The following is a 23,511-nucleotide window of genomic DNA, read 5'->3' as shown; positions in this document are numbered from 1 at the left end:
GAATGTCAATTTTTATCTCAGATAAAGTGTACCCTGGTGGAGAGTGCACAGATGACCAGGTCATATGGGAAAATATATAGTCCGTAAGAAAAAGGAGATGTCTGAACAAAACACACTGTGGTAGAGCCCACAGATGGATGTGTTAGCAAATCAAAAGAACATGTTGCTTTCTGTGGGAGTTACCCCTGTAGAGGGATCATGTCATTTAACCACGTGGAGAGTCATCAATGCTGGCAGATGAGTTCTGACGAAGAAACTCTGTGAAATTGATTTTTATTGATTACATTTTCCAAAAGCTGCAGTGAAATGCGAGTGCAGGCAAGGTCTTTAAAGGGTTTTCATCAGAAGCAGGCAGAGCGAAAAAGGGTTAATGGTTTCGTTTACCCCATGATGTATTCCCACTCAAGCCAATGTCAGCCTACAAGCCTGACTAATCCCGAGTGCAGTTACTAATTGCTGTCATCCAAACAGTAGCTGGCAGCCATTTAATTTTCCCTTTCACTTGGTGTCATTAACATTAGCGACATATGGCTGCTTCCCTGCCACAGCTAAATGTCTGCTGGAGAAACCTATGTCTCGAGCTCTGCAAACGTGAAAGTCCATGACTAAACATCTCACCGATGTCAAGAAGAACAGTTTACAGACCTGGATCCCAAAGGCATGAAAGCTGTTGGGTTTTTCTGGGTGCAGCTTACAATGACAGTACAAAGGTCCATTTTTAAGAGCATCTTTAACTTACACCAGACTAATGGAGAGGCACAATAAAACACAGGAAATTCTGGAGACGCAGCTGGAAACACATCTCGCAGTTGTTGCAGTATAAATTATTGCTTACTACTTAGCTTTCTTCCTTTCCTTTTCTTTTTTATTTGAGCCTAGTAGAGCAGGGCAATTGTTTTTAACTCAGATTGCATGATTCTTCTGAATTACTTCTGTATCCTCTCAAATCAAAATATTAGGTCGAGATTTCAGATACAGGTCTCAAGCCTTCCAGGTTCACTGACTGCTATCTGCTTTTGTGAGGTTTAAAAATCCTTTTACTCTGCTGCCCAACATATAGGTGTTACTTTTTTTGTGTATCACAGTTACATGATGCTTCTCAAATCCAGCACTGCTTTCCTCTACCTCATTTGTTTGTGTCTATCTAAGCTGATGAATTTTTTAAATAGTACACTTTTTTTTCTGCTGGCCTCATGCTTACTATGCACTGCAGAATTTTTTGCCGTGCTGCCTTCAGGTAAGATTTGCAGGATTTAAGATCATCGGCACTTCAGATCCTGTTCAAACAGCACAGCAACCAAAGTGACAACATTGCTTTTAAAGCTTAAGAAATTTCTGGACTTTCTGCCATTTGGAAACATAAACTGAGACAAAAAAAATGACAGATCTTTGTGATTTTTCTTGCTAGGAAGACAGCAAGTCTCACGGAAGACAGTAAATAATTTTTGGCCACATGCAGCGAGCACTGAAAATGAGTATCTAGCTTTTTATTTGTAAATTGAATTCTTCCCATCCTGAGTTTTAAAATTAAGTAATTTAGTGAAACAAAAGGGTGACAGAGCACACTCTGGTAGTCGCTTTCCTCACCCGTCCCTGTGCCATACAGGAGGTCTGCTCACCTCAGCTGACTCCTGCCGTTGCTGTGTTAGTGGCCCCGTTGCCTTCTCGAGAGCCCCTGGGGATCAGCAGCACACCAGGGCAGCAGCCCTGGCACCGCAGAGGGCAGTTCTGCGGGCAGCCCCCGACGGGTCTGCTGCCCACCCGGGATTTTTATTCAAGGCCAACAACTGCAGCAAGGAGTGTACTTTTCTGGAAGTTGACCTTACGTCCATTTTCCTTGTACAAAAGACGTGCTGAATCCAGCCAATATTGGCTCTCTTCTCTGGATTTTCAGGACGACTCCCTTGCTGCATGTCTAGGAGTGCCTGCGGCTTTGTGTGTTTTATTTTAGCAAATGTGAAGAGAACTGCTGCTCCAGCTGAAATCAGCTTTCCTCAGACACTGGGTTTCATCCCACAGTTAAACTGAGCAATGAATCCCTGGGACAGGCTTTGTGATCTGCCTGCTCCAGGAGCACAAAACATAAAGCAGCATCACAGTTTCTATCCCGCTCTCCACTTTTTCTGGAAAGATAATTTGACTTTTTTGTGTAGTAGTTTACATGAGCTCCTTCGTTTGCCCACCTGGTGAGGGATGGGGACCACTGGTAGAAGGACTGATAACCCATTTTTCTTCCTCCAGCTGGAGCTAAAAACAGAGCAAGGCTCAGTGTGAGAGCAAAGGGAAATTTCAAACTTGTCTCTGTTAGCAGAGCGTCACAGAGCTCCCTCCAGACTGCTCCAGCAAGGTCCTGAAATGGCATAAAATGAGCAAATGAACCCATTTTTGTGTCAGCGTCCAGTCGCAGCGACGACACCAGCCGGGGATGGTGAGAGGGGTTACGCGACGCAGGCAAAGCTCTGACTCTGCCCTCAGACTCCTCAGCTCTTTTCAGGAGGTGAACAAAGGCTGAGTCAAACCTGGATCGCGGCAAGCAGGAATTGCAGTAAAATTGAAAAAAAAAAGCAAAGCAAACCAAAGTCACTAAACAAATTAGAAGTAAAAAAAAAAGGGCTACATATTGGAGTTTGAAAAGTCGATCAATAGGGACAGGAACACACTGTGCTGGCGATGAGGAGCTGCGTCTGTGCTGGGTTTTGGTGGTTAGGTAAGAGGAGGCAGAAAGGAGGGAAGCGGCGGGAGGGAGCAGGAGAGCGAGCAGGTCTGGCAGAGGTGCTGGGACGCAGAGGACGGTCAGTGCCTGTGGCTTCATTCGTGATGAGTAGCTGGGCATTGCTGGGGAAGGGGAGACATAACCCAGACTGAAAGGCAACCCCTGAGGGAGAGCACTGCGCAATTCTGGGGATAATAATAATTTGGGTCAGGCCACGAGGAAGCTGCTCTCCCACCCCACGCAGGAGGGTCGGTGTCACGCTCCAGTGAGGAGGTGAGCAGTCCACTGCACGTCCCAACCCGTCGGGATCCCACCTTCAGTGGGGACATGTGCATCCTCAGCACCAGAGAAGCAGGGAGGTGAGGCTCAGGAGCAGACCTGCTGGGAAGGAGGAGCTGGAAGCCATTATACAGCAGGACGGCTACGACTTGGTCGCCATCACAGAAACGTGGTGGGACAACTCGCATGACTGGCATGCTGTCATAGATGGCTACAGACTCTTTAGGAAAGACAGACCAACAAGGAGGTGGGGGAGTTGCTCTGTATGTGAGGGAGCAACTGGAATGCATTGAGCTTGGCCTGGGGGCAAGTGAAGAAGGAGTTGAAAGCTTGTGGGTTAGAATTAAGGGACAGGCTCACACGGGTGACATTACGGTGGGTGTATACTACAGGCCACCTGACCAGGAGGAGGAGGTTGATGAAGCCTTCTACAGGCAGCTGCAAGCAGCCTCACAGTCACAGGCTCTGGTTCTCATGGGGGACTTCAACCACCCTGACATCAGCTGGGAAGACCATACAGCTAGGCAGGCGCAATCCAGGAGGTTCCTACAGAGCATCGATGATAACTTTCTGATGCAAGTGGTGGAGGAACCAACAAGGAAAGGTGCGCTGCTGGACCTCGTGTTAACAAACAAGGAGGGACTGGTGGAGGACGTGAAGGTTGGAGGTAGACTCGGCTGCAGTGACCATGAAATGGTCGAGTTCAGGATCCTGCGTGGAGGAAGCAGGGTGATAAGCAGGATCAAAACCCTGGACCTCAGGAGGGCTGACTTTGCCCTCTTCAAGGAGCTACTGGGAGGAATCCCGTGGGCCAGGGCTCTCGAAGGCAGGGGGGTCCATGAGTGCTGGTCGCTTTTTAAACAACACTTCTTCCATGCACAGGAGCAATGCATCCCCCTGAGAAAGAAATTTAGCAAAGGAGGCAGGAGACCTGCATGGTTAAACAAGGAGCTTCTAGCGGAGATCAGGCAGAAGAGAAAGGTGCATGGCATGTGGAAAGAGGGACAGGCCACCTGGGAAGAGTACAGAAACGTAGTGAGAGCATGCAGGGATGCGACGAGGAAGGCCAAGGCTCACCTGGAATTGAAGCTGGCAAGGGATGTCAAAAACAACAAGAAGGGCTTCTTCAACTACATCAGCAGCAAAAGGAAGGCTAGGGACAACGTGGGGCCGCTGCTGAATGAGGCGGGTGTCCTGGTGACGGAGGATGCGGAGAAGGCAGAGCTAATGAATGCCTTCTTTGCTTCAGTCTTCAGTGCTAAGACTGGCCCTCAGGAATCCCAGGCCCCGGAGGTAAGAGAAGAAGCCTACAGAGAGGACGACTTTCCCTTGGTCGAGGAGGACTGTGTGAGGGATCGCTTAAGCGATCTGGATGTCCACAAATCCATGGGCCCCGACGGAATGCACCCACGAGTGCTGAGGGAGCTGGCGGATGTCATTGCTGAGCCACTCTCCATCATCTTTGAGAGGTCCTGGAGGACTGGAGAGGTGCCCGAGGACTGGAGAAAGGCCAATGTCACTCCAATCTTCAAAAAGGGCAAGAAGGAGGACCCAGGGAACTACAGGCCGGTCAGCCTCACCTCCATCCCGGGAAAGGTGATGGAGCAGCTTATCCTGGAGGCCATCATCAAGCAAGTGGAAGAAAAGAAGGTTATCAGGAGTAGTCAGCATGGATTCACCAAGGGGAAATCATGCCTGACCAATCTGATAGCTTTCACAGAATCACAGAATCACAGAATAGTAGGGGTTGGAAGGGACCTCTGTGGGTCATCTAGTCCAACCCCCCCGCCGAAGCATGGTCGCCTACAGCAGGCTGCACAGGACCTTGTCCAGGCGGGTCTTGAATATCTCCAGAGAAGGAGACTCCACAACCTCCCTGGGCAGCCTGTTCCAGTGCTCCGTCACCCTCAGAGAGAAGAAGTTCCTCCTCATGTTCAGACGGAACTTCCTGTGCCTCAGTTTGTGCCCATTACCCCTTGTCCTGTCACTGGGCACCACTGAAAAGAGCTTGGCCCCATCCTCCTGACACCCACCCTTCAGATATTTGTAGGCATTTATAAGGTCCCCTCGCAGCCTTCTCTTCTTCAGGCTGAACAAGCCCAGTTCCCTCAACCTCTCCTCGTAGTGGAGATGCTCCAGTCCCCTCACCATCCTATGATGACATGACTGGCTTTCTATGATGACATGACTGGCTGGGTAGACGAAGGGAGAGCTGTGGATGTTATCTACCTTGACTTCAGCAAGGCTTTCGACACAGTCTCCCATGATATCCTCCTGGGGAAGCTGAGGAAGTGTGGGCTGGATGAGTGGTCGGTGAAGTGGATAGAGAACTGGCTGAATGGCAGAACTCAGAGGGTTGTCATCAGCGGCGCTGAGTCTAGCTGGAGGCTGGTAACTAGTGGTGTCCCTCAGGGGTCAGTACTGGGCCCAGTCTTGTTTAACTTCTTCATCAACGACCTGGATGAAGAGTTAGAATGTACCCTCAGCAAGTTTGCTGACGACACCAAACTGGGAGGTGTGGTAGATACACCGGAAGGCTGTGCTGCCATTCAGCGTGACCTGGATAGGCTGGAAAGCTGGGCAGAGAGGAACCTGATGAGGTTCAACAAGGGCAAGTGCAGGGTCCTGCACCTGGGGAGGAACAACCTCATGCACCAGTACAGGCTTGGGGTGGACCTGCTGGAGAGCAGCTCTGCGGAGAGGGACCTGGGTGTCCTGGTGGACGACAGGTTAACTATGAGCCAGCAGTGTGCCCTGGCTGCCAAGAAGGCCAATGGGATCCTGGGGTGCATCAAGAAGAGTGTGGCCAACAGGACAAGGGAGGTTCTCCTTCCCCTCTACACTGCCCTGGTGAGGCCTCATCTGGAGTACTGTGTCCAGTTCTGGGCTCCCCAGTTCAAGAAGGATGAAGAGCTACTGGAGAGAGTCCAGCGGAGGGCTACAAGGATGGTGAGGGGACTGGAGCATCTCCACTACGAGGAGAGGTTGAGGGAACTGGGCTTGTTCAGCCTGAAGAAGAGAAGGCTGCGAGGGGACCTTATAAATGCCTACAAATATCTGAAGGGTGGGTGTCAGGAGGATGGGGCCAAGCTCTTTTCAGTGGTGCCCAGTGACAGGACAAGGGGTAATGGGCACAAACTGAGGCACAGGAAGTTCCGTCTGAACATGAGGAGGAACTTCTTCTCTCTGAGGGTGACGGAGCACTGGAACAGGCTGCCCAGGGAGGTTGTGGAGTCTCCTTCTCTGGAGATATTCAAGACCCGCCTGGACAAGGTCCTGTGCAGCCTGCTGTAGGCGACCCTGCTTCGGCGGGGGGGTTGGACTAGATGACCCACAGAGGTCCCTTCCAACCCCTACTATTCTGTGATTCTGTGATTGTGTGATTCTGTGAAGCAGCTCTGTGGAGAGGGACTGGGAGTGCTGGTGGATGACAAGTTGACCATGAGCCAGCAGTGTGCCCTGGCTGCCAAGAAGGCTAATGGGATCCTGCGGTGCATTAAGAGGATTGTGGCCAGCAGGTCGAGGGAGGTTCTCCTCTGCTTCTGCTCTGCCCTAGGGAGGCCCCATCTGGAGTACTGTGTCCAGTTCTGGGCTCCGCAGTTCAAGAAAGATGAGGAGCTACTGGAGAGAGTCCAGAGGAGGGCTACGAGGATGGTGAGGGGCCTGGAGCATCTCTCCTATGAGGAGAAGCTGAGGGAGCTGGGCTTGTTCAGCCCGGAGAAGGCTGAGAAGGACCTTAGAAATGCCTACAAGTATCTTAAGGGTGGGTGTCAGCAACAGGACAGGGCCAGACTCTTCCAGTGGTGTTCAGTGACAGGTCAAGGGGCAATGGGCACAAACTGAGGCACAGGAAGCTCCGTCTGAACATGAGGAAGAACTTCTTCCCTCTGAGGGTGACGGAGCCCTGGAACAGGCTGCCCAGGGAGGCTGTGGAGTCTCCTTCTGTGGAGATATTCAAGACCCACCTGGACAAGGTCCTGTGCAGCCTGCTGTAGGTGACCCTGCTTCGGCAGCGGGGTTGGGCTGGGTGATCCCCAGAGGTCCCTCCCAGCCCCCACCACCCTGGCTCAGTGAGATGGGTGCGAGCACCCCGCACCGCCCGGCCCGGCCGCGCACAGGGACGTGGCAGGGGGGCTCCCCCCACCCCACAGAGCCTTCGGGACCGGGCAGACGGAGCCGGGAGGCTGCTGCCCCGCTCCCGCTCCCCACGCCGGGGCTGGAGGAGCGGCGGCAGCGTGCGCCTGCGCTGCCTTCCTCCTCCTCCTCCTCCTCCTCCTCCTCCGGGCCCCTCCTCCCGGCTGTGGCGGTGCCGGCTGCCGGGAGCGGGCGGCCGGGGGGCCGCTGCGGTCGGTGCCAGCCCCCGGGGTTATGCCCGGCTGCGGGCGGGGCGCAGGGCCAGGGCCAGCCCGACCGGGGCGGGGAGGTCTCCGGGAGGGGCGGGGGGCGGCCAGGCCCCCCCCGGCCCCGGCTGCGGCGCGGGGAAGGGCTGCGGGGGTGCTCGGGGGCGGAGGATGAGGAGGATGAGGAGGATGAGGATGCGGCGGGGGTGCCCGGGGAGCGCCTGGGTGTGCTGCTGGTTGCTGGGCTGGCAGGCGGCCGCCCTGCAGCTGCCGCCCTGCGAAGAGGTGAGATTTTTCCCCCCCCCCCCCTCCTCTGGGGTTTTCCCCATCCACAGGGACGGGGTGGGGGCTTGGGGGGGGGCATGCACCGGCTGGGGTGGAGGGTGGCACCCCGGGAGGGGGGGGTATTGCTGGTTGTCGCTGCTGTCCGTGGGTCGGACCCACGGAGAAGGACCCTCAGCCGCGGCCAAGCCCCCCTCCCACCCCCCCGACCGAAGCCCCCCCCGCGGTGGTCGCTGCTCCCTGCGCTGCGTGGAAATAGCAGAGTCCTTGTCCAGGCGAGGGGGTCTCAGCTGCCCTCGCTGTTTTCCTAAATACCGCGTGAAATCAGTGCAAAAGGGGGAGAGTAACGGGGGGCGGGGGGGTGGCGATGCCGTCCCGACCCCCTGCTCCAGTCCGGGGTGCCCCAGCCGAGCCGTCTGTGTGACACGGGGAGAGAAACTTTCTGCCTCTCCCCAGCTGGGAAAACCCGAAGCGGGAGGGGCTCGGTGTCCTGGGAGCCGGGACCGCTGTGCCGGGCTGCGCAGGGCGCGGGAGCCCGGACGGGGATGCCGAGCCCTGGGAAGCCCAGAGGAGCCTCGACGGAGGGGACCGGGGCTGAGCCCCTGCCCCGCGGCTTCCATCCTCTCTCCTCCGTGCGGAGAGATCCTCCCGGATGCTTTCAGAGAGCGAGTGGGTCTTCCCCGTGGTTTAAATCTAGGTGTAGGGGGTGAGGAGGCTGGGTACCATCTCCCCAACACAGGTCTCGGCGGCCAAGGCACTGCTCCGGCAAGCAGAAACCTGTCAGCAGGCTGGCAGCAGTCGGTGCCCTTTCTGCAGCCCCTCCGAGGATGGGAACAGAGCTTCCTCAGCTCTCCTACTGCAGTTGCACTGCTGAGCAAGAAATAACTTGTATATCCTCTGACTGGTTGGGGGTGGGTGGCTGCGGCTGGGTCGGAGCACTCGGCTGGCGGAGGGTCCTGATCCATGCTTGGGACCTCCTCGGCTGTCTCCTGCCCATGGTGGAAGAGGGCATCCCTGACCCGGAGAATATTCCCTCTTTGCCTGTTGAATCTGCTTTTTGTCTCCAAGTAGCAGAGCCTCAGAGGGAGAGCTCAGTGTTAGTCTAGCATGGGGAAACTTGCAGCAGGGGAATGCATGGGAGACCAAAATCGGTGGCTGTTTTGGTCGTGTTTCTCCTAAAGATTGGTCACTCTCAGAGAGGGGACCTATGTAGCCAACCTGCTCTGAATTACCTGTCTCGCTTTTCAGCTAGCGAAGGGAAACAGGCCCTTCGAGAGCTGATCTCATCCCAAAGTCTGTGCTTAAAAAGCTGAATCTCTGCAGATGGTTAAAGGCGACAGCTGAATCTCAGCAGAGGTACCAAAGGCTAGAGATGGCATTCTGAGCATTGCATACGGGGCTTTAGGTGTGCGAGTTCTCTCCTGAGCCCCACTTGTGTGCCCCTGTGGATCTGGACTGGAGGGCTTTGGCTTTCTTTTCAGAAGGATGGGCAATGTTGTTTTACTTTAGTTTCATCTGAATGCTCTCTGAGACAGAGACGTCCCTCACTCACATGGTTGAAAAGCTGTAGGTTACTTGTGCTGGTGTGTGTGCAGCCGTGCAACCATGTGTCCCGGGCAATATAATTACAAATATGTCTGGATGGAGAGGGGGAAAAAAAAAAGCTTGCAAGAACCAGCAGATTTACAGAAGGGAACAGATCAGCTGATTTACAGAAGGGACGAACTAAAGTTAATAGTTCACATAGAATATGGCTAATACCTGGCTATTACGTGTCGGTCTCAAAACTTTGCCATTTGCCCTAATTCAGCCTAATTTGAGCAATCTGGATGTATTGCCATTAAAATCACAACAGCTCCCGCTGTGACGGAGTCTGGCTTGGGCAGACTCCGACACGGATGAAGTCGCGCAATGAGAAAGCACAGCCTCTTGGAGGGTACTGCAGTCCTTTGAAGACTTGGTAAAGATCTTACTGTTTTATACCCAAAAGGCTTGAGAAGCACCAGGCTTAACGGGCTGGCAGGTAGTTAATTTTGAATCTATAGCAGACCTTTCCTTTAGCTGCACTTTTTTTCCCCCCTCCTTACTTGACAGCTTGTTTTTCTGTTTCCTCACTGTTATGAAAAATACGGATATCTGCCAGCGTGTGAGATTTCTGCGCCAGTACAGTGTTTGGAGCAGTGGGATTCTCTGGCTGTGCCTGAGGCTTTGTGGTGCTCTGATTACAGAGATAGTAAAAATAATAATGTATAGCAATGTCACTTTCCAGAAACCTTTTTGTCATTGCCTTCTTTCATCAGGGACTGTAGTAGTTCAGCACTTTAGGAAAGGTACGTTTGTGCTGCAAACCAAATGTACGAGCAGCTCGAGTGAGTATTCCCAGGGGTATCTGGAGTAAATTAACACAGCCATAAGCTTCTGGCATAACAGTGTTTGGTCCAGGCTTGATGTCCATTCCCATCATGAGCTTTCGCTGAGCGCTGCGATGCTAGCAGCTAGGTTGAAGTTGCATTAGGTGCATCTCCCAGAGATGGAGGGAGGCTCTGGGCTTGGATGGCCGGGGTACCTCTGGGGTGCAGAAGCTGGGGAGACTCACTGCTGTATCCTGTGCTTCTGGTGACTTGGTACCTCGAATTAGGACAGTGGTAGAAGAATAACTGCTTGGTGAGCTCTTTCTGCTTACGCCAGTGATGAGCAGGGTGCCAATGCAAATGTTTCATGTGTTGCATAAATGATGACTTCGAGCGGAGTTGCTGACACCCATGCTTTTTGCTGGCATTAAATACACATTTAGCTATTATGATGGAAATGATGAGACATTCATGCCTATCCCCCTGCCACTGCAGGGAGCATCTTTGTTATATCTTATTTTTCAGTGTTTGGTGCTTTTTCGAAATTTGCCAGCTGAATGAGTCTTCTTCAGCTTCCCCTTAGAGACTCGCCCAAATCTGAACAGATTTTGCTTTTAGGACGTTTTAACTGATACTCAGCCTAAGTGGATCTTTTCTTCACTGCATCATTTCTTTCCCTCTGTTGCCTGCGCAACTGTAAAAAAAAAATAAATCACAGCGTGACTCTTCTCTTACTTCCCATTCAGCCAAATTGTTTGCAAAGAGAGAGATGGAGTGTCCGACCTACTGGCAAAAATGCTTTCTTTCTTATACCCTGTTTGACACCAGGTCACTATGCATATTGGGATCCAACAGATATGTTTTAAATACAGATAATAAATGTGATTCTGCTGCATTGGATGGTTTACCTGCTGTTTCAGTAGGCAGGTAAGCCAAATATAGAATTATAAAGTGACGAACTGAATGGAAATGGTAATGCTAAATGCCTTTTAGCAGGGAAAGTATGTTTGTGCTAGTCTGCTGGAATACTTCTGGAGGAGATAAAAATGATAGAAAAAATTTATTTGGACATGAAAAATCTTTTATAAAGTCACTTGCAAGACAAAGCCAATGAAGTCTTAAGGAGGGAGGGGAAGCATGAACTCGAAACTGTGTCAAGTACAGTGGAATGAGTATGTTGAAATAATGTCAATTTTCATTATGAGAAAAGGTTAAAAAATGGAATGTAAGTTAAATGTGAAGTATTTTAAGTATATTGGTATGTTAAATCAAAATGCTAGGTACTAAGCTAAGCATCCTGGGAAGCAAGGTGAAGTTCTGTCATTCCATGTAAAGGATGGAGGGAAGATACATGCCAGTTTTGGCAGGATGCTATGTCACAAAGCTAGATAAAAGTCAGCATGCCTGTCACCAAATATATGTGGCAGAAAGAACCAGGATGTCTGCTGGAAGGAATCTGAGCATCTCGTACACTTTTATGCTGTAAATGAACTGCACCTGCTTGGGGAAAGCGTTGGGGTCATTGCGGGTGGCTCTGTAGAGACAGCCTGTGTGCTCATGGTGAAATAAGTTGGATGGATGATAAAAAAAAAAAAAAAGAATAAAACATGTAAGACTGGTTTTGTGCTTTATCATTAGTGACGGTGAACGTTGTGTTTGTTCTTTAACTGGTTAATAACCCTGCAGTGATCACGGCAGAGGGTGGTGCTGTCTGAGTAGGAGGGGAGTAACTTGAGGGAGGAAGAGGTAGAAGAACATGCATTAATGCACGGGGTAGAGAAAAATTAATGAGATGCAAATCTTGAGGATAAGGTAGAAATAAAAAGGCTTTCTGTGCACTTCAAAAGCTAAATGTTATTATTGTTAAAAGATAATACATTTTTATTTTCATGTAACTGTAAACCTCTGTGGCTTCTTGATCTCTGGGATTCATTTAGTCTCTGTTGGCCTGAAAATCTCTGAAGGGATTAGCTCATTGCTAAACATTTAGGAAGGAATCCTTTTTCTACGTTGGTTCCCTCACTGTCCCTTACTGGTATCCTTGTCCCTTTCACTGAAGCATCTGCACTGGCTATTTTGGCAACAAAGCAGAAGCTGTCTGTACCAGCTGCTGGGGTGATCCAGTGCTGTATTCCTTGGTTTCTAAGCACTCTGAAAGATCTTAGACTCTTAATTTATGAGCAATTCATAGTCAGCAGAAGAGGCTGTGGAAAGATTCCTAGACAGATCATATTATTTTTATCACCTCGTGCTATGCAGACTTATGTCTTTGAGGTGAAAAGAGAAATGTACAGCTTCCATTTTCCATGGTGATGGAGGGTCATAAAAATGAGGAAAGAAGAGCAAAACCCATGCTATAAAACTGCTGAGAATAAAGTCGATGGAGTGGAAACAGGTGCATAAAAGATGAGAAGACAGATGCCGACACACAGGTACCGCAGCAGTAAGCATTGCTACCGCAGCACGTAGGCACACCAAGGCGGGAGGTGGGGGGAAGCACAGGAGAAACCGGTGAAGTGTTGGAATTTGAAACCTGAGAAGAAGGACAGATGCTGGCATAAAAAATGGAAAGTGAGCCATGGTCATAATGATTCAAGAAAATTAGGCATGGCAGAAACTGCTATAACAGACCATAAACTCAAAAGACTAGTAGACATTAAACCAACAGAAGATTGCATTTCTTCCACCATCAAACACCACTTGATCATTCAGGATGAGTATTTAGCATCTGTAAAAAAGCCCATGATTTTATTTTCAGTTTTTTTCTTCCCTTTATTCCTTATAGCTGGTGTAGATTTAGAGAGGGCGAGCGAGGACAGGAGCTCTGCTGGGATTCCTGACGCATCCTTGCATGGTGCTGGCGGGGACCATCAGCAAGCCGGGTGCCGGAATGGGCATACGCAGTGATTTGGGTTCTCAGCTGCCTCCTCCAGGCCACGTTTTCCACTGGGTGTTGGTTGGCAAAGATATAAGAGTCCTGTGCATTGCTTTATGCCAGCTGATGACCTGGGTCAGAAATGCTGGAATCGCTTGAAAGGAAACCCTTGCCTGCAAGTCTGGCTCTGTGCTCAGTGAAGATGCTGGCAGGGCTCCCACCGACTGCAACGGCCGTGGGGCAGAGCCAGGGGTTATCAGGACTTGCAGGGCTTGCCCTGTGGGCAACAGGGAGATGCCATCAGAGCAGGCTTCCCCCACGTCCTGCATGTAGGTTGCTATCGACCCTTGCTGAAGAAAGCGGTAAGCACCAGTTAAGAAGAAAAAAAATTTAGAAAGTGGAGATTAGATAAGGGTTGGTAACAAGAGAGGCAGCCTTGAGTGCCTCGTGCTTGAGATAGGAAAGAAGCAATGTTTGGGAACAGGTCAGGGAACAGAGAAGGCTTAAGGTGATACTTCAAGATTGTTGAGAAGTATCTCCAGAAATTATAGGAAATGTATTACTTGGTGGTGAAAATGCTGGGAAGCTCAAATTTCATTTGTTTAGATTTTGTTCCACCTTAGAGGTGCAAATATTTTCCAGGGATAATCTGCAGGAAAGTGGCTCAGGGTGTTTGGGATTGGTGAAAAGGATGTGCCCATCCTGCCGAGTACAGGAGCATCAGGAAAAGAGGTTTATGTGAACACGGTGAGCCAGCCGATGACACTGGACAGATCCCTGGCCCTCTTCTAGTTACCTGGGTAGACACAGCCAAAAAAGCTATTTTATGTATAATAATTACCAAAGTGGGTTACTAATGCTAATCTCATGATCCAATTTGATGAAAAAACCCTGCTTTGGGGAAAGGATGAACTTTTCCTCTGAGGTTGGAACTGACCTGAACATGCTTAGAGGTATTTTTGATGTAGTGAATATGGTCAGAAAATGGAAATGCATCAGATAACCAAGGTAGAGGAAGAACCGAGGGGGAGTGCAAAACCTGGAGATGCCATTAACATAATTGCTGCTGGCTTGATAAAGTACAGTATACATTTAATAGTAGGGAAATCAGTGTCTAAATTGGTCATACTGTCCCAGAAAACTAAAATGCGCTGAGCTGGAAACTTTTAGCAGCAAACTCAAGGGTAAAGGTGATTTAGACCTCAGCTGTTGACTCTGAAAGTGTTAATTTCCTATAGCTTTTCTTGCAGCATGTGAAATCCTTCTGGTTTTGTGCTTACTCTCTGAAGTTTCTCAAAGGAAGATCTTCACACAGGCCCGCCGTGTTTTAAACACGTGTAGGGGTGGTGCCACGCCTTTTGAGAAACATACGTTGGAAATGGATGACTTCTGATTTTTCCCAGGCTTTTATATCCATGGCTCCCTCCTGCTGGCAGGTCAGCTGTGCTGATCAAATGCTGCTTGTTTCTGGTTAGCTGCTTTTTATCTCCAGCTGTGTGGTTCCTTAAGGCAGATGAAGAAGAAGAAAGAATTCCCAAGACAGTTCTTTTCTTCTCCCTTCTGTTTGGTCTTATTTCATCTAATTTTTATAAAATTCAGATTTCTCTTGAAAGGAATGAAACAGGGGCCCTAACCAGACTCCTTTCGAGCAAGATTTATGTTTGCATGGAGGGAATATGAGCTGATGTGCATCTCAGGGATGCTGTGGGGAGGCTGCTGGGTAGAACTGGAGTGGAGAAACGATGCAGCTCTTCATGCCACACTTTTCTTGGCAAGCATTTGCGCTGAAGACCTGCTGATGAGCTGCTTGTCTTGCCTTTTGATGGATGTCAAGTGTGTGCTGGTTGGTAAGGTAATCGCTGTCTGCCCTAGAGCTGCTCGAGTAACAGCTGAACCCAGGCCAACTCTCTCCCACAAGATCAGACAGGGTGACTCTGTCGATTAATGCCTCTTTTTGATGCTGAATATGGGATTCACCAGGACTCTGAATTCTCATTTTTTTGGCTGGAAGCCCGCTGTGCTCTGTGTTGGCCCCTGCATGGTGAGAGGCAGGGGATCCCGGGGCGTTGCTCAGTCCTGCACCAGCACAACGTCTCCTGCCAGCATCAAGTAATCCTCTTAGGGATGCACAGGCGAGGTATTACAAACAGTTCGGCACTGAGCCCTGCACTGCTGCTGAAATAGCTGTGATTGATGATCAGATTCCCATTCACGCTAGCTAAGAGGAGCCATAATATAAAACAGAATCAATTCCCTATCTTTTTGTTTTGCAGTATTTTTAACTGCACTTAAAGCCAACCCTGCGTAAATGTTTGCTGGCTTTTCTGAAGAGTCATCACTTTTTAGTTCCAGCTTTTAAATAAAAAAGAAAAGAAGCTGGTTTGCAGCATTGCTCATTGTGATGCTGACCTGCTAATCTCTTGAACTGCTTTTCTAAACAAGGGAAAAGATTTCCTTAAAACCTCATCATGTGGTTATGCAGGAATTGCAGCTTGCATTGAAAAAGTGGGCGGAAGAAAAGATAGGCCAGCACCTCAGTACTGCAGAGAAGCATTGGAAAATGTGAACCTTGAAAAGTGAAAATCTGGAAAGTTAAACGAACTGGAGCTAAGTTGCATAGTGTTTTAACGTCCTGTGGCACTTAAGTAAGTAGTGTGAATTTGATGGGGTGGAAGCAATGATGCCTGACTCGAGGTTTTGGGAGGCTTTAGGTGACTGTTACTGAAAGTACGATTTGATTAAAAAACTTTGCCATTATTCAACTTCAGCATTTACACTGTAGATAGTCTGATGGAGAGGCCCAGTGGCACCTCGTTGGGCACCACACAGGCTGGAAATAAAGGTAAATTATTGGGGCGATATCCTGCTTTTGTAGGCAGTCTCTAGCCTGCTGAACCTGACAGGCCCGAGGAGCTCTGGTCCTCGAACTGTCCAGATCACCCCAAGGTTTGTTAGCGTGCTCCGTGGCATGGATTTGCCCATGAAAGCTGGCACGGGATGGGACACTGCAGTAGGGTCTGTGGGTGGACTTCCATGGTAGTCCTCCAGTTAGACAGTAAAGATAAGTGGAGGCAGCTTTGTCATGGGATGACTGTAACTGGGTGCAGTTACCTGAATACCTACCATGTTAGGAGAGCACGTAGCACCCTTGTAGTTCTTCAGGACAGCAGAAAACCAGTATGAAGGGGAAACTTGCCTCAATGATCCGTGCACAGTCCAAGCATGAGATCCTGGTGTTGTGGAAGTAGATGAGCACTGGGCAGAACCAGCATTTCGTACTAAGAACAGTACTTATCTTGCTTTTAACTGTACAAGTTAGGCATCTAGTCTGATGTAAATGTCTAGTTGTGAAGACAATCACCCTTCAAGACTATTTTTTCCCATCCTGAAAGGGTGGTGTGATTTTTTTTCTGAATGTGCCCGTTTTCTTCTGCTGACTACAGAGGGACTCTGGCTTACGTCAGGTAGATGCTCAACTTTTAGTTATCTAAAGTAAAATAAAACTAATCTGGACCCACCAGTGGAATTAATCTCCACTGTAACTGCATTGCATTAGCTGTTACACAAGCTACAAGGTTGCTTTGCAGCACTCTGTAAGCCGCGGGGGTGAAGGTGTTTTGATAAGGCTGGGGCATCGCAGTGGTGGAGCTGGGAATCCGCAGTGACCTAATTACACTGGAGAAGGGACCTAAATCTTTGCCTCTGAACTGCTGAATTAAAATAGAAACGCAGCAGGAGCGCAGCCTTGGTCCTTAGTTCTGGAGGACTACAAGTGAGTAAGGAGTTTTATTGTTTAGCCTGGTAGCAGCTTCCTACTGAAAGTGCGTTATCACACAGCAGAGTCCCCTCTTATCCAGGGAATAATTAATATCAAGCCCCTGCCAGTGTAAATATCTGTCTGTGATGTATGCAGGATGACATATAAGCTTGCGTGTAATGATCAGCTTGTATTTTATTGCAAATGTGTGTCAAGTGGGCTAGACCTTGTATTTGGATTTAATTTCCCAGTGCAAAAAGGCGGGTATCAATTTATGGTTGGTTACAATGTGCATGATTACAGGCTGACTGCGTTATCTGGGCAGGAGAAGCAGCTTTGAGTGCATTTCTTTTCTTCATGTTGTAGACTGGATCGTATCTCGCGGGTGCAGTCAATAGTAAGGGACGACTCGGGAACCGTGCCCGAGCAAAACTCTCATCTCTTCCCTGTCCTCTGCCCCGCGGGCTGATGAGTGACTGCTGATTGATTTGACTGATACAGCCCTGTCGATAACGCGTTACCCTGCCCCTTGAAGAGGGTTTAATGGTGCTGCAGCCGAAGCTCTGCCTGCTGCTGTCACCCCCCCGGCTCATACCTCCACCCAGCCTTGGTCCTATGCGAGAGAGAAGCTTGTGGCATTAGAAATGCTAACAGATTTGGATTTCTAGCTGCCCAAAAAGCTGCTTTAGCCCTACGGGTAAATCTGGATTTCAGGAGAAGTGTGGACTGAACAGGGCTTGGCTAGACCCTGCTACTGGAGATCGTTTTGGCTGGGGTTAGCAGCGTGAATACAGAGAGCCTAGGAGCTGAATGCAGCTGATGGCTGAGTTAAACCTAAGATGCATTTTCTCCATCATTTGCTTAGCCCAGGCTGCCTTGGGCTGGTAGCTTGTCCTCGGTTTTATTTATTAGCTATTCTTGCAGTGGCAATGGACTCTGTGGGCTTGAAGGCAACCCAAGAGGGCAATATTGGATAAAGCTTCCTCATAAGAATATGCAGTTACATATTTTTCATGTCAGGCTGTGATTGAAGGTCTTGCTTTGTTCAGTGAACAGGGCTATCTCAGACGCATAACACGGTTAAGCACTCACAGAGGGCATGGTCCTATCCTGAGACAAGTGGTTGCAAGTCAGGCAGAAGTTCCTGAGCTAAACCTCCCAAACGTGGCCTCCCTCTCGTGTTACAGATGTCATCAGTCTCTTTTTGTCTTTTTTTTTTCTCTTCAAAAAATGGAATATTCATCAAAACATGCAGCATTCCTGAAGTTGAGTATTGATGAAGCTTCAGCTAAAAATTGTAAATAATGTCTTATTTGCGATGGGTTGCTTTTTCTTTCATGTTTGAAAATATTCAGCCATCTGGTCAGCAAACAAATAAAATGCTGCATGATATTGGCAGCAAAGCATACACTGAAAAACAACTAATGGGAGAAGGAAACAGTTCACAGTCTTTCTGTAGTCTGGCGGGTTTTTGTTTTGCGATTTTTTCCGCGCACAGGAGACTACTGAGTTAAACTTGTATTTGCAAAAAGCAGAAACTAGTCATGATCTTCATATAAGTAAATGCAGCTTTAGCAAAGCCTAAAGTCAATAAAATCATTTCTATTTTTACTTCCCCCCACGGAAGAGTTGGGCTCAGTGAAAGAAGCATGCCTTTTCTTCATTATCAGAATCCTGCCTTTGCAATACTGTGTGTAAGTGCAACAATTAAAGCCCTGGTTATAAACACATTTTCTGTCAATGGGACCATTTTGGTTGAAATCCTGTCTTGAGGAAGTTAGGCAAAGTTCAAGTTCTAGTGCGAATAATGTGTATTGACACTGAAGTTACTAATACCTGTAGATTTTGTCTCTGTTCTTTTGAGGACTATATATATTGGTGGAGGAGCTTTTGTACTGGGATATTATGGGGTGATCCCTTCCACACTGCAGGTTTATTTCACTCTGTCTCTCCCTGGCTGTGCCTGAATCTCGGCCTCTGAGGAAGTCGGGATCTGGAAGGGAAGAGCTGAGCTCGGAAGTGAGCCAGACTCATCCGTCCCCGTGGCTTGGGTGAGGAGCGCACCAAGAGCACACAGACCTGGGTGAGGAAATGAGGGCTGGGCTTTTCGCAGCTGTACCCTGCTTCTGCCCTGTGCAAGCCAAAGAAGTAAGCGGATATTTTTTTTGTGTAGCAACATCTCTCAAGAGAGAAAAGGAAATACGGAGCAAATGAATTTGGTAGGAAATTGCAGAGGAGGTGACAGGGCAGAAAAATGATACAAGATCAGATGAGCGAGCATCACCCAGACTTCCTTCTAATAACAGTGTTGTTCCTTTTCTAATATTTTTCTGCTGCCTAGTGCTGTAGGAAAAGCTCGCACCCCTAATGGAAACTGATAACCGACAGCAGAGGGGCAGGAGGGGAAGCTTTGCAAAATGCTCATGCGTGTGCTCGGTTTCAAGTACATGAATAATTTCACTGAAGTTCGAAAAGCCAGTGCCTTATTTAAGATGAAGTTTGTGCTTAAATACCATGCTGGATTAAGGTCAGGGAATTCTGTGAGTTGCAGAGTCAATACTCTGACATAACTGAGATAGGTTATTGAATTTAAACATTTTACTTCCAGTAAACCGAAGATTTTCCTTTAGGTGCAATGGTGGAAAAAAAAAATGTACTGACTAGTGTTCTTTAAAAATATTTAAATGTTAAGTCAGTTTGGTGCTTATTGCATGCTGTCTTTTGTGGGTTTTTGTAAAAATACTTCTTTTGTTCTGTATACATTCAGCAAATTTTTTAAGACTAACTGGTGATATCCTTTCATATACTTTTTAAAATTTAATTGATGTAGCGTATTGGACAGAATGGTGCTGTGGGACTCTGCTGCTGGAGATGAAATGCAATGAAACAGGCCTCATTGATTCCTCAGATGCTTAAATCTGGCCATAGTTCAGGTCCTCACTAGATTAAAGCGGACAACTTGCAAAATTGTATTTCCTTTATACTGCTCCACATGAACCTTCTGGGAGCCCTGTGAGGATGAGATGGGCGGTTTGGCGATAGTTTGTGAACTGAATGCTGGAAGATGTGTTTTCCCCTAGGAGACTGTAACTGCAGAGGCTAAACCTGGCTCAGAGCGGTGGCTCAGTGAGCTGGTGGCCGGACGGAAGGAGATGCACAGGCTCTAGGATGCACTTGCACATGGCCGAAAATGTTTGTGTTGCGCTAAATGGCTCACTCAGATTGGAGGAGCCTCGTAGATGAATATGCTATAATATTTACCTTAACATTTGCTCCATCTGTCTTGTTTTTCTCAAGTACATAGATATATTTTTCCCACTGAAATTATCAGCTCAAGTCTTCATCTGAGGTAAATTATTTTGCCCTACTCGGCTGTTTTATGTCTAATGTAGTTCTAGTTTCTTGACTCTACACATCTCAGGAGCACCTGAAGTGAGTTTTTTGCTGTGTCCTTTATTTTGAGAATACAGAAAGGGACCAAAATTTGTCATCTTTTCCTGCATCTGATAAAGAAAGGATGTGACAAGGCATGGCAAGAAGTGGGTTCACTTGGCTGGTGCTAAAGGAATTGCTGAAACTGGGCACAGCATTGATGTGGGGGTTCAGAAGGAGAGTAAGGGGCAGAAATAAAAAGGAAAAAGTTGTCTTGGAAGATGGAAAGCTGAGTGTCTGGGGGAATCCTGGGGAAAGCTTGTATATCTGTTGAGCGGAGGCCGCCTGAGGTCAAGATGTGCTATGTCGCCTTGAAGCAGTTGGCTCATCTGGTTGCTGTCCATCTCAGGTCTGGAACCTGCTGATGGCCTTGACTCCTTCACAAACAAAAACGCAGCAATTTTCCCTGGGGCTTTAATACATATGTTGGGATACTGCAGGTACCTTAGATAATTGCCTTCTTGGGGTTTGCTTCTGGGCTATTAAATAGCTATATCCTAAACTCTTTTTGTGCAGATTACCTTCTGAACAGGCAACAGTCAGCAACATCTGTCCTCAAAAAACCAGAAGCTTCGCTTTTCATATATGAGTCTTAAGCCTTGAATAGCTGGGAATAAAACATCAAGGTTGAAAAGGAGGAGGAATGAATAAAATCCAGCATATTAAAAGTTATAATTAGAACTGTGATCAACTTTGATACTGTCAGGCCTTCTGAACTGTAATAACTGTGTAGCTCTGAATAAAAAGCCTAACCATATTTGCAGTGAAATACGAATCTTGTTCTTGGAGAACGTTTTGGCTTATTACACAGTGCCAGCGTGTGTGAATTAGAGTATGCTGTGCTGAGATCCTGTGGGTGGCTTTATCTGGTGTCCATATGCACACAATGTTTGCATAAGATGTACCGTATAGTTGATGTTTATGAAAAATAGGCACTAAAATTTATGTTCCTGAAAACAAAAGGGTGGTTTGTGTGTATGGAAGTGACCTTGTTCAAACAGATCTCTGCCGATGTGTCTGGGCACTGCTCTGTTAGTGTGTTAGAGAGCACGCAAGGGGCACCCGGCCGTCTGGGGACCGTCCATCCCAATGGCCCCGTGGCACACGGGCTGTGCCTGAGCACCTGGCGTCTCCGAGCACTGTGGGGAACATCTTCCACCGGTACCCAAAGCTTTCCATCCCGTAGGGAAGGGCGGACCAGTGTCATCATATGGGGGTCTTGGAAGACGCTTCAGTAGCCAGCATGGACATCACCCGCAGCTCTTGGCTGAAGAGGGTTGTGGAAACTCCTTGCAAATGTGGCATGTGGAGTTGATGTGTCATCGTTCCCTCTGCAAGGCTGCTTATTTGCTTTGTGCTCTGACTGTTGAGTACTGAACAACAAAACATGAGGATTTAGTGAGTTTTCTCCTTTATGGCTTTGTGTGTAGAAATTTATGACAGTGGGGGAGGGAAAATACTATCAAATCAAAAGTGGGAGGCACTACATCTCTTTTTCCCTTTTTTATTGAGTGGATATGGGATAGATTCCCAGTAGTTAACAAAGCAAGTATTTAAGCTGTGGATAGGATGCTTAAATATTGCTAGTTAAAAAGCTGTAGCCCATTAATTCTGCTTTTGATGGGCCCACATGGGATCATGAATATTGGCATTAAACTTGACATTTTTTCCTTAAGCCTAATGTCTCTGTTAATGCTTGATCTTTTGAGCTAGCTGGCGTCAATATTGCAGGCTTAAGCCCTGAGAGCCTACTTCAGCGAGGCATTTAAAGGACTGATCTTTTTTGGGTTGAGGTGAAGGCATGCCCAGTAGCACTGTGACCCTGTTCTCTGTCACAAACTTGCACATGCAGTGACCTGAAAACCTCTTGTCACAAACAAGAATAAGTGAAAAAACCTGTTATTTTTAAATGCTTTTATTTAATATTGAAATAGGGCTTCCTGCGTTGGAAGAGATAACCTCAGGAAAAGGCATTATCATTGAAAAGGCTGGAAACAGTGGGATCTGATTACTCCTGGAGAAGCTGAGTTTTGCTGGGTGGAAGCAAAGCGAGATGAAACAGTGGGATGAATATTTGTAGGTAGTGTCAAATAATGACAGGTGTGCTGCCACAGATAGTGAAAGTATCACCGAAGAAGTTGAGCAACAAGTTGTGTGTGTCTATTAAACTTAAAATATGGTTACATGTGACTTTAAATGCTTGTAGTGGGTGAGACTCTTAGAAAAAGAAGAAAACAATCCATCATGGATAACCCTTAAACTGTAAGATTTTCTCATCATGAATAATAAAGGACATTTGTCATGTATAGGTTGGTAGTAATAAAAGTGATTCTCAGTTTGGCAAACTGTGTTTATTTGGCTGTAAATAAAAGAGGAGGATTATAAAAACTGATAGAAAGCTCATTGCAGTTAATGGAAAAATACTCACTTTATGGAACAGGATTAAACCTGTCCAAATATTACTGCTGAATGACTAAAAGACTGGATGACTCAATAATGTCAGGGCAACGAAGATGAGTATGTTTGTAAACATCCTTTACCACCATGTTCTTCACTTCATATTTCTCTTCTAGCGGACTGTTTTTTTTAGAAGATTTAGGAGCTCACTGAAAAAAATATGACCTCCTGATCACCCTTGTCTAAAATCTTCTTCAGAAACAGTAGAGATTTGCAGGTGGATTTGTTAGGTCTTGAGACTGAAGGACTAAAAACCCCACAACCCAAACCCCTAATTTCTGGGTTCATCAGAAATGTCCTCCTGATGGCCGGGAAAGCCTGGCAGTCTGGAGGGCACCTGGGTCCAAGTGGGATTCTCTGCCTTTCTGCTGACACTTGCCTTGACTTAAATCTTAATTTCTGTATTAGATCTTTAAGTTTCTGTTGCGGGCTGTGTAGGAAGCTTGGGTGTCATAGGAGGGAAAGACTGAGGAGTGGGGATGTCTTCAGTCCTTCTGAGCTGTAGAGCCCGACTGGGTGGATGTGTCTCACCACAGCCCTTTCTTCTGCAGGTGTGAACTTGGAGGTAATGTCATGTTCAGACGTGCCCACTTTGTGGGCTTTGTTGTAGCTTGCTCATGGGAGCTGTGAAGCTTTATACAGAGTGGCTCCTCAGGACAGTCTGATGTGTCATTACCTTGTTCAGCAGTCTTGCATCCCTCTTGCTCTTGTGAGAAAGGGACATGATAGCTGGGGTGAAGAAGGGGGAGTGATGTGACAACAGGAATCATTAGGATTTCTGCTTTGGTTGTGGCATTAACTTCAGCTTGTGTAAATGACACCGAGGAAATCCCTGAGAAGAAAGGCTGATTGACTGAGATGAAACCAGAGTTTTAAGGGGTAATTGAGGTGTGATGCAAGCTTGCAAAGCAGTGTTTGAAAGGGTCAGCCATGTCTGCCTACTCAGAGTGTCAGATTTTCTGTTAAAATCAGGTTTTCTGTTAAAGAAAACCCCAATCTGAATTAACATGTGCAAACAGCATGAT

General features: G+C 47.8%; 1 protein-coding gene across 1 annotated transcript in view; it reads left to right on the top strand.

Moving 5' to 3' along the window:
• The first annotated feature begins 7,507 nt into the window (after positions 1-7,507).
• ELAPOR2 (endosome-lysosome associated apoptosis and autophagy regulator family member 2) overlaps positions 7,508-23,511 on the top strand; it is a 104,288-nt gene continuing 88,284 nt past the window's right edge. Inside the window, exon 1 of the mRNA XM_075428779.1 lies at positions 7,508-7,617. Coding sequence (XP_075284894.1) covers positions 7,513-7,617 — 105 coding nt within the window. The 5' untranslated portion in view covers positions 7,508-7,512. The remainder of the gene's footprint in view (positions 7,618-23,511) is intronic.

The sequence above is a fragment of the Opisthocomus hoazin genome, chromosome 8 (assembly GCF_030867145.1).
Source record: "Opisthocomus hoazin isolate bOpiHoa1 chromosome 8, bOpiHoa1.hap1, whole genome shotgun sequence".
In the NCBI taxonomy this organism is placed as follows: domain Eukaryota; kingdom Metazoa; phylum Chordata; class Aves; order Opisthocomiformes; family Opisthocomidae; genus Opisthocomus; species Opisthocomus hoazin.
This window is presented reverse-complemented; position numbering and strand designations above follow the sequence as displayed.